This window comes from Pundamilia nyererei, unplaced genomic scaffold (genome assembly GCF_000239375.1).
Source record: "Pundamilia nyererei isolate P.nyererei 1_Seehausen unplaced genomic scaffold, PunNye1.0 scaffold00002, whole genome shotgun sequence".
In the NCBI taxonomy this organism is placed as follows: Eukaryota; Metazoa; Chordata; class Actinopteri; order Cichliformes; family Cichlidae; genus Pundamilia; species Pundamilia nyererei.
This window is the reverse complement of record NW_005187403.1, coordinates 7,546,057-7,556,894: the sequence shown is the minus strand read 5'-3', so window position 1 is coordinate 7,556,894 and position 10,838 is coordinate 7,546,057. Positions and strand designations below refer to the sequence as shown.

General features: G+C 40.4%; 1 protein-coding gene across 1 annotated transcript in view; it reads left to right on the top strand.

Moving 5' to 3' along the window:
• nedd4l (NEDD4 like E3 ubiquitin protein ligase) overlaps positions 1 to 10,838 on the top strand; it is a 41,783-nt gene that overhangs the window by 25,080 nt on the left and 5,865 nt on the right. The window contains exons 13-22 of the mRNA XM_013909112.1: positions 782 to 838; positions 1,900 to 2,037; positions 2,978 to 3,157; positions 5,588 to 5,785; positions 6,039 to 6,116; positions 7,834 to 7,888; positions 9,186 to 9,244; positions 9,569 to 9,634; positions 9,799 to 10,028; positions 10,724 to 10,838. Coding sequence (XP_013764566.1) covers positions 782 to 838; positions 1,900 to 2,037; positions 2,978 to 3,157; positions 5,588 to 5,785; positions 6,039 to 6,116; positions 7,834 to 7,888; positions 9,186 to 9,244; positions 9,569 to 9,634; positions 9,799 to 10,028; positions 10,724 to 10,838 — 1,176 coding nt within the window. The remainder of the gene's footprint in view (positions 1 to 781; positions 839 to 1,899; positions 2,038 to 2,977; positions 3,158 to 5,587; positions 5,786 to 6,038; positions 6,117 to 7,833; positions 7,889 to 9,185; positions 9,245 to 9,568; positions 9,635 to 9,798; positions 10,029 to 10,723) is intronic.

The window sequence follows — 10,838 nt, the reverse complement described above, 5'->3', positions numbered from 1 at the left end:
CCCCCCCCTCTATTTCATTATCTTTTTCTTTTGTCAATTTGACTGTAATATACTTTAAAATATGTCATTAACTTAATAGGAGGATATGAGGTAGCTTTAATTTGACGGTGCAGATTTAAAATTGTTCCCATATTTTAGTTTTCTATTTGTTTTGGCAGTAGTAGCTATTAAATTGGTTTATAAAAGGCTGCTGTTGGAGGACTGATATTGTTTATGTACTTCTGTGTAAGCAGAACAACACCTAGTTGCATATCTGCGTTTAAAACGGAGAAACAAAACGTGTACATGAAAGAAAATACATTTTCTTTCATTTTTTTCCTTCAAAATTTGATTGTTTTGTTAAGGCTGGTTCCTTTTTCCACCTTCAGCACTGTAAATCACTTACCTGCTTGCACATTTTCGGGACGCACCTGTTTCTGGTTGAAATTAAAGATGCTGCACATTGAATGGAGGGGGGAAATCTGTTTTCCAAAGGTTATTGATTGCACAGGGATGATACTTCTCTTTGTCCCCCTCTTGCCAATCACAGCAGCCGTTTGCTTCACTCTGTGTCCTGTGTCCTTGCTGTTCAGTCACTGCGCTCTTAGGCCCATAACCAAAAGATTCTCTCATCTTTCTGCCACTCCTCACCTCCTCTGAGAATGAATTTTCCCCCCTTTTGTCCACTCAGTTTTCCTCTTTCAGCCTTCGCTTGTGCCCACACTTGGCTCTTAACTTACACCCTTAAAACATAACCTATTGTGAACTAAAGACCCTCTTCCATGTTGTCTACCACCAGCAGAGTTCCCAGTCCAGAAGAACGAGAGCTCAAACAGTCTCAGGTGGTGAGGAGCCTATGGTAATATCTCAGTTTATGCACAGCACTATGTAGGATGGGACTGTCACCCGACTAGTTTTGTGAATGACTTCTAATCCTGCACTCAGTTAGAGCTTACTCATTAGGAAGATTTCCTCATTGTTACACCAGTGTTGCTTTCTAGTAAAGTCCTGTACGAGCATATGCTGAGCAGGGCAGTGTGATCAAGAAAATGATATCACAATAGAGTCACATTTTAGGTCAAGACTAAAGCCATGTAGCTGTTTCTTGGCAGCTTTGCAAGGGAGTAATATTCATTTAAATCCCATTTTTCACAGCGTGAAATCACTTTGCAAATTCAGCGAAGTACAAACTTACAAGAAATGCTTGCGTGCATTTTAAATTATTTTTGCAGTGTAGAAAATAATACAGCTTTTTTTCAGTTCCTGTGGACCAGGAAAGCCTAAACAGCACTGTTACTTATTAATTTATTGACAGGAACATTATTTCTGATTCCCCTAAAAATCAGATCATATGCCAAATGATGATCTGTACTTTATAAAATCATCAAAAAACAGATTGCCCCTTTCACACTACACATACTTCATAATGGACGCAAACAGCTTAATAAAGCAATTACTTTTGAACACATTAGAAACCTAAATCATCATGATTAGCACATAGCTTAAAAACCTGTCTTTTCTTTATTCTCTTATTGTGATCTGCAGCGTTAGATCAGAAGTTGTCTGTTATATGTGTGTGTTTCTGTGTTTGTTGTGTTTTGACCAAGAACTGACAGCCTAGCTGTAAATAACGAATGTCACTGATCAGTCATTGATAAGGAGCCATGACGCTGCATCGTAAAATGTTGCCAGTGTTCAGCCATGCTGTCTGTGTAATACATCACCAGATTATGCTGTGATTATTTGGTTGACACTCTGTAATGTTTATGCTGGAAATGGTTAATAGTTCACTTAGTTGGATTGTAATAATCTATTCCCTGCAACCTCAATATAAAATATTAGAGCCCCTCCACTTGTCTAAATGTACTAGTCTGTACTGATTAGCCATATTTGCTTTGCTCTCTCTCTGCACTTGGCCAGTCTCCCTCGTCGACTGCTTACACCTTGACCACCCCTGGCCTGCCCCCTGGATGGGAGGAGAGGAAGGACGCCAAGGGAAGAACTTATTACGTCAACCATAACAACCGCACCACTACATGGACTAGGCCAGTTGTGCAGGTACAGCAGGTCTGAAGTGTAGCTGTCGGGCTGGCTGGACCGTAACCCGGCCCCATGATTCTTCACCTGTGTGTTGGATCTCTTCCCACTCTATTCCCCCTCCTGTGTTTCTCCTTTTCTCTGTGTACAAGAGTGAAAGAAAAAGAGAGAGAGCTTTTAAATGTCAAAGTTCTGCGTTGTTTTGTTTCCTACTTTGTCCAACTTTTACTGTGCGTCTTCCTTCTCTTGTCTAGCATTTTGTGTAACACAAGGATGAAGTTCAACTGTGTATTGGTCACGTGTTTCTAAACCCTGGCATGGGACCGCAACCACTACTCTTCCCTCCCTCCTCCCATTTCCACTCCATTTTTCCACCCTGCCTTTCTGTCTGCAAGCGAGGCAGCCCCACGTAAGCAGTGCTCACAGAGAGACAGAGGGGACTGGGTGTATGTTTAATGCTCTCCTTTGAAATCCACCCTTGCATTTGTGCCTTTTTATGGTCAACTCTGTAACTCTGTGACTGTATTATAAATGTCATAGTCTCCTCATTCTCTGATCCTCATCTGTTTTCTTAAGTACTCGGAAGGAGAGGCAAATCTATCAAATAATTTCTCTGTGTTTGCTCTGAAGTTATACCCCGCTGTAAATGTGGGCTGTACCTCCCACCTCATCTAGGGGTGAAAGTTATGTGGTAATCTCACTATTTCAAACCTTTGTCATTGTTTTCTAGTTGGACATAAAATCCTATTGTTGTTTTGTTTGTGGCCCTGAAATGACCCCTGCCTTTGAGATTTTAGTGGCTTATTTCCCAAGGAAAACAAAGCCTGCATCCAGACCTTTCCAGTGCAGAAAAGCATGCTTCTCAAAGAGACTTTCTTTTTATTTTTTTACTTTTGGATAACGGCATGGCATGCTTGATTTCTTCCCAACCTAACCTCAAAAGTGCTGTTCTCACTGACAGCTGACTGAAGACGGCGCCAGCACCTCAGCAGCAGCAGCATCAGGAGGAGCCTCAGCCCTGGCACCCGCATCCACCCCTTCCTCCTCTTCCAATGCCTCCAACAACCACCTCCATGAGCCCCAAGTCCGACGACCTCGTAGCCTCAGCTCCCCTACTGTCACCCTTTCCACCCCTTTGGAGGTGAGAATTAGCCACCTGTACTGTCCCTCTCCACCATCATTCCCATCTCATTTTCCTCTACATGCTTGAGGACCACCTATTTCTGTCCTACCTTCCTGAATCTTTATCCTCCTGTCCTTTCTTGCCATGTGCTCCAAATGACTAAATCGTGATCTTCACTTTCTCACACTTCTGCCTGTTCCTTCTAAAGATTAACATTTCCACCTGTTAGCTGTCCTCTTTTCAGGTTGCTGCTTTTGTCTTCTCCTCATTGCCAAACTTAATGAAATCTTCTCAAGTGTTGTTGGGATCTCTCCATTAATGACAGTTTTCTTTTTTCATATTGCTCTTACTTTCTCCTCATTAATGAAAGTTGAGCTCATGACTGTGTACTAAAGGACCTTGCAGCTAAACACTGATTAGATGAATAATATGATCCGAGCTTTCCTTAAGCACCTTGATTCACGCTATGGTTTAAAAGAATAATAGCATGAACCTGGTGTGGTAAATCTAAGATGGCTAAATTACTTAAATTGATAATGGGCCCCTAATGATGTCATTTGTTAAAATAAAACTAGGGACATACAAGTGAAGGAGTGGAAAAACTATTAAATAAAGACTGTTTTGGTAACGCAATGGCCAATCGGTTTTATTTGGGAAGGCGTGACAAATTGTAAATAAGGAACTTAAGGAAGGCTGTGTCAATATTACTGTGTGTTTGCACTAGTTTTTATAATCAAATAAGACCGCATTCAAGGCTAATTCATTCTCCGATGCTACTCTATGCTAACAAAACATCAAAGGTCTAACTAAAGTAACAAAGCACACAGAAAGCTTAATAGACATCTGTCTTTCTGCCAAGGAGATTTTATGTAGCCAATCCGTGTACATTCCTGGTGTTTGACTCATCTAGTGGACAGATTAAATATTAGCTTTTTTCATTACTGCTTTTTAATAACCTGAATGTTAACGACCAATAGCAATTCATAGAGTCATCCTGCCGCCTCCATGTTACGTTGTTCCCAACATTATGCTTTACATGACTGCTTTCTCTCACTCATTGGTCAGAGGGTGTTAATATTCACACAGCATAAGTGGTTAATGCGTTAGCCGTATAACACCTTGGTAAAATATTGAAATTTCTACTTCACATTTTAATGTGTTTTTTTTTTTTTTTTTAAGCTGCAGGCTACATCATGCAGATAACCTTTGAGGTTGTCAATTTAATTGCATCGCATTAATTTGCACGTACATTTTTTCCTCAACCTAAATTATGCACTACGAATGCAAATGTAAGTCTGATCAACACGTTTGTGGAAATGCATGATCTCATCTAGTGCTTCTGCAGCCTTTTAATGGCTTCGTTCGGTGGCGAAGATGCTACCTAGGGAACAGACCTGAACAAGGTTTAATTAAAGTGTGTGCGAGTATTGTGGAAGTAAAAGGAAGCGAAATAGTCGCAGCAGATTGTTGTAATTACAACTTGCAGGGGATGTGGTTAATTAATGCACTCTTCTCTCTTGTTTGAAAGAAGAAGAAAAAAGGTCAATCAGTGATGATTACTGCTATTAAAAAAAAAAAAAAATTTATCTGATGCAGGGACACTTTTTAGTCTGGACGACATAAGGAGCTTTTACCAGAGATGTTCACTTTCCTGTATATAAATAGTTTCAGGTATTATGTTGTAATTAGGTTTCCTTTTAGCCTTGACAGAAAGCTCTGTTACCAGATTTAGATTAATGAGTTCTGCTGGATTTAAAGTAAACATTTGTTAGTTGTTCTTGTACTTCTTCAGTATCTAGGTAACCAAGAGGGAGCAAGAGAAGTCTTACGCATTATCTGGGAAGGGTGATAAATCAGATGTGTGTGACATTTTCATTTACAGGTTGATGGAGTAAACAGCATGGAACATGGAAATCAGAAATGAGCCTGGTGTTAAGTGATATAATAGTTTAAAGATAAAAGTGGTGATGATACGTTCAAATGTTGCAAGTTTTAGATGGAAATCTCATGGTGCTAAGAATTCTAATCTTTTTCTCTCTTTTTTTTATGAGCAGACAAAGAAAAAGCGATTTGTTGGAAGATGTGTTTCTGTCTTTGTTAATGATCACTAATTTTGTGTCTCGCTGTCAGTCAGTGTCCGTTTAACGTCTTGATGCATTCTCAATCATCCAGGAAAGTAAATCTCCAAAAGTTGATTCTGTTCAGATTCTGTTCATCTGGACGTAGCGTTTTGTGGGAGAAACGTTTCGTCACTCATCCAAGCGACTTCTTCAGTCTCCCACAAAACGCTACGTCCAGATGAACAGAATCTGAACATAATCAACTTTTGGAGTGTCCGTTTAAGTTTCGATATGTATCCTTATTTTATCATGAAATGGGAGATAACATTACATGACCTTTATTTATTTATTTATTTATTTATTTCATATCACTTTTTTCCCCCCCCAGGGAGCCAACAACATTCAGGTACGGAGGGCTGTGAAAGACACACTTTCTAACCCTCAGTCTCCCCAGCCGTCCCCTTACAGCTCCCCAAAGTCGCAACACAAGACCCAACAGAGCTTCCTGCCCCCAGGATGGGAGATGAGAATAGCTCCAAACGGACGGCCTTTCTTCATCGACCACAACAGCAGGACCACCACCTGGGTGAGCTAGCACATTGCTGTTTAGGGATGAAGAAAAAACGCTCTGTGATTTTAATCTAGTGATTAGAAAGTGTGGGGCAGTAGTTAGTGTTGGTCTTTTAGTGACATCTGGTGGTGGTAAGGTCAATTTTATGTACACTTAGACAGAGCTGCTTTTTTAACTTTAATATATAGAACAAGGTGCACATTTAGAGTTTGTTGTGCTTTTTCCAATATAATTGTTTACTTTCCTGTCTTTCACTGCTGACAATCAGGAGGATCCCAGGTTGAAATATCCGGTCCATATGAGGAATAAGAACTCAATGGAGCCTGGTGACCTTGGCCCTCTTCCTGTAAGTACAATTACTATAAGACTAAGTAGATATTTAACCTTTGGCCTGCAATGGAGATGCAAAACAACCTCATGAATCACAAAGACTGTGCACTCATCATTAGCAATATGTACTCTGTCTTTAATGTGTGTAACAAATCTGCTCTTTTGGAGCAGTACAACCATGTAGTCTTAGCTAAAGTAGAATCAAGCCAACATATTAATTGGCTTTTTGTGTTATGGTGCATGTTGTAATCGGCATGTGATTGGTCTGTTTATGTTTAAAATTAAAATATGAAAGAAATTACTTTGACAGTAAAATATGAAACTTCATGTGTTCATGTGATCAGACTCCATTACACATTTCCATTTTTAGTCCTGTAAGAACAGAAGCTGTTTGTGTGAAGCTTAGCCAAGAGGGTCTGGGGACTGTAATAACCTTATTAGGAGGTGAAACCTTCCCTGGAAGTGGGCAAAATGTTACTGTAGCTAGATGTAGTATTAATAATAAGAATATTACTAATGACAGTAATAATAAAAAAGCTTTATGGGTTTGTACAACTCACAGGCTTGTGTGGTGTGTGTGCATGTGTGTATGTGTTCTCTCTCTCCCCCTTTCTCTTTTCTCTTCATTCTGATGGATCTAATGTATGCTTCTTCTACACCTGGCCATGTCTGTTTGGCAGAACCTACCAGAGGAGGTTGGTTGGTGCCTCCCTCCCTCTGCCTGCCTACCTGTCTGGTCCAGTCCAGTCTGGTCAAATGCCTGCAGACAGCCTTCTGTTTTCTTTTTTTCTCCTCTTCTCTCTTTCTTTCTTTCGATCTTTTCTTTTTTCATGACCAGCATGGGTGGATTGTCGCTCTACCTCCTTTTTAGTATTGTACCCCACTTCCTCTCTCTGTGTGCAGCCTCCTTGCACCACTGCCGCTCCTTCTGTTAGTGTTTAACATTTGGAGCTCCCCATCATTGTCCTTGGATCTCTCAGTCTGTATCAATGTCTGAGAAACGGTTAACACTAGACAGATTTCCCAGGCATTTGTTGGAGTTGGACTGACTGAAGGAGTGAGACTAGAGTACATAATGGGAGTAAAACAATGAGGGAGGGAGGTTTCAAAGGAAACACAAGGAGCTATATATATATATATATATATAAATACATATATATCAGAGGAAGGAATTGGCTGTATGCTGCATGTATTCTCAGTTTTTTCAGCCTGGTCTCCACTCATGCAGCAGCAGCATACTTACACATATACCGTACGTCTTGTAGCTACACTTTGTTCAACAGATTGAACTGTGCCTTTCTCCCCACCCCTTTACACTCAGTCTACTGTAATGTTTTTATTTGCTTGATTGCTGGTGCCGTACGAGTGTGTGTGGCCTGTGACACTGTACTGAGTGGTCACCGTGTCAGTCGTGATACACTGGTTTGAACTCATAGTGGTGATTTAACCTTTATGTTGTGGTCGTATCCCTGCCTTGCTGATGTGCCAGACCGAACTCAAATAAGGCACAAAATCCTTTCATTTCCTTTGTCGGTGTTTGATTGAGCTTACCTTGCTTGCAGTGCTGGGATGTCATTGTTTGGACCATTTAATGGTCACTGAAGTTCAATTAAACATAAATTTGAAGAAAAGGAAAAATAAATGGATGGATTTAAATTGCTATTTGAGCACGGCCTGTTTATTGCTGCTTTCTAGTAGATTCTTATTCTTCCTCTCTTCTTCTTCTTTTTCAGCCTGGATGGGAAGAAAGAGTTCATACAGACGGACGCACCTTTTACATCGACCACAGTAAGATACCTTTTCCATGCTTGCATTTGGTTATGTGTGCAGTCATGTGAAAAACCAAGTAACACCCTGTTATTCGGTTGCTCATAAAGCCACATTTAGCAGCAAGAAACACGAGGTAGCTATTTTCTGGATGACCTTATCAGTCTCTCGGATTGTTCTGGAGGAATTTTGGTCCACCCTTTTTATAAAGATTTGCTGCTGTGCTTGGGATTATTGTCCTGACTAAGCCTTAGCTGTCAGACAGATGGCCTCATGTTTGACTCTAGAATACAGTTCATGGCTGAGGAATGACTGCAAAGTAAATTTAAGCTGTGCTAAGATGGTGTGTTTGATTTTTAGCAAATGTGGTCCTGTGAATTATGGCAGAATATCTCCATTTTGATATCTCTACCTGCAGTTCTGGGAATCTGTATTTCCCATTGGGTTACCTTGTGCTGTTACAGTTTAACAGCTGTACTACATTTTGTGTACTTACCTTCTACTGTACTTTCTTGCTGGATCCAGTTTATGATCATCGCTATGTTACAATGGACTTTTACTAATAACGTTCTCTCTGATAGCAGTCAGACTGCACTCTTCTTTAATGCCGGGATGTTTAACTCCTCCGGATACTTTACATCACTTCCCACAAACTGTTTTAGACTACTCAGGAATAGACTTTTCCCTCGATTTGGCTCTCTCATGAAGGCTAAGTTCCAAACTAGCTGTTGGTGTTCACCTGATCTGACTTGAAGACAGTCAAGTATTTCACCTCACCAACTCTGACCTCCATGCCATCCTTTTGTTGAGTTTCATCTAGTCACATCAAGTCTGTTAGTAAATCAGACCTAGTAGATATGTTAGGGCATGGCTTTAGCTTTTGTTGACATCATCATCAAATCCTTTGAATAGTCTATCCCTGCAACACGTCTATTCATGAACTCGGTGAACCCTTTCACTTTGGCTTCAGAACGCACTACAGCACAGAGACTTCTCTCATCAAGATCACAAACAACCTTCTCATTGCTGCAGACTCTGGCTACATCATCATCCTCATTCTCATCATCCTCTCAGCAGCTTTTGACCTGTTTGTTCCTGTGGCAGCAGTAAGGGTGTACTAAGTTTTTTACAGGATAGCATGGAGTCCTATGAAAACCTTCTTTTTCACATTATATTGCTTTTCTGCCATTATTTTTGTTTCCTATTTACTCAAACTGGTTTCAAACATCTGTTTCGTCCCAGTGTCCCTGAACATAATTTCTTAAAGATACAAATGAAATGAAGTGAAATTATGTTCTGTTGTGTTCATTTTATCCAGATACAAAGAACACGCAGTGGGAGGACCCGCGTCTACAGAGTCCAGCCATCACAGGACCCGTGAGTTGTTTCCTCTTACTGCCCCACTTGTTTAGGGAGTCGCTACATACAAATGACAGCTTTTTCTCTTAACATAGCAGTTCTATCTGCCGTGCACTCTCATCAGCCCCGGCCCGTCTGTGCACAGCGGAGATAAATCACTTAGTTGTTGCATTTCTAACATGCTAACCTGGTGTCCTTCTGCGTACCACTTCAGACTTCACTCTCACTGGAAGGTCGCCACCATGTTGCGCTTGTGTTTACACATTTATATCAGGAAACCCAACGAGGAGACTGATAATTTTTGACTGTTTCTTGACTTCTGTGTTTTGTTTGTCTTTGCAGGCGGTTCCCTACTCCAGAGAATTCAAGCAGAAATATGACTACTTCAGAAAGAAATTAAAGAAACCGGTAAGACTTTCTATCCTGTGTCTCCAGTTTCTGTCTGTGCTACTCTTGCATAATGACACATTGACATTACTTTCTTCTAAAAACTGTCTTGTTTTAGCTGTTTCTATTATTATTATTATTTCCAACAAAACACATGTTACAGTTTTTACTTTTAACCATTTCAGGCTGACATCCCTAATCGATTTGAGATGAAGCTACACAGGAACAACATCTTTGAAGAGTCTTACCGTCGAATCATGTCACTAAAGAGGCCAGATGTTTTGAAGGCACGTCTATGGATCGAGTTTGAATCGGAGAAAGGATTAGACTACGGCGGTGTGGCCAGAGAGTGGTTTTTCCTCTTATCTAAGGAGATGTTCAATCCTTATTACGGCCTTTTCGAATACTCTGCCACGTAAGTGTCTGCTCGTTTGTGTGCGCCTCCTTTAAGAGCTGCTTTTGAGACTGAAGAAAGGCGTTGAACCCTTGAGAATTCAACAGGATCTCACACACCACTCAGGACATAGTGTTACACAAAGCTAGTCGTAAAGGAACCATTCTTTCTGTTCTGAGCCATGAAAACATCCATGTCTACTCATTTATTGCGTTAGCTGTTGAGGGGCAGGGCTGCCGTGTCATCCCCATGAGACTTGTGAAAGTTTCCTTTTACTTTGATTAGCTTTTCCTCTTATTCAAAAAGCCAACGTCGAACAAGGGTTTCCCACACACAATACGCATTAAGGTGGTCAAAGTGTCTTATGTTGTACCGTCATCAATATGTAATGACTTTGTTCTCACATATTTTTGACATGAGGTACCCAAAGAAAATAAATGGTGGCATTTAAGGGCAAAGAATTGAAAATTTTAAATGGAAAAAGTAGTCTATAGATGTGGTTCAATAAAAAGCTAATAAAACTTTTAGAAATCGCCTTAAAAGATGTCTGTCTCCACTCCACTGTTCCTATTTGTTTGTGTTTTTTGTTTTTTGTTTTCATTGCTTACCTAAATTACTTACTTTGTGCTGTGTATGCTTTTACACGTCTAATCTTACGATATTGATATTACTGTCTAATCGAATACTTTTTTAAATCTGTGCTCATGTCTTTCCAGGGACAACTACACTCTCCAAATTAATCCCAACTCTGGCCTATGCAATGAGGATCACCTCTCCTATTTCAAGTTCATCGGGCGTGTTGCTGGAATGGCCGTGTTTCATGGAAAGCTG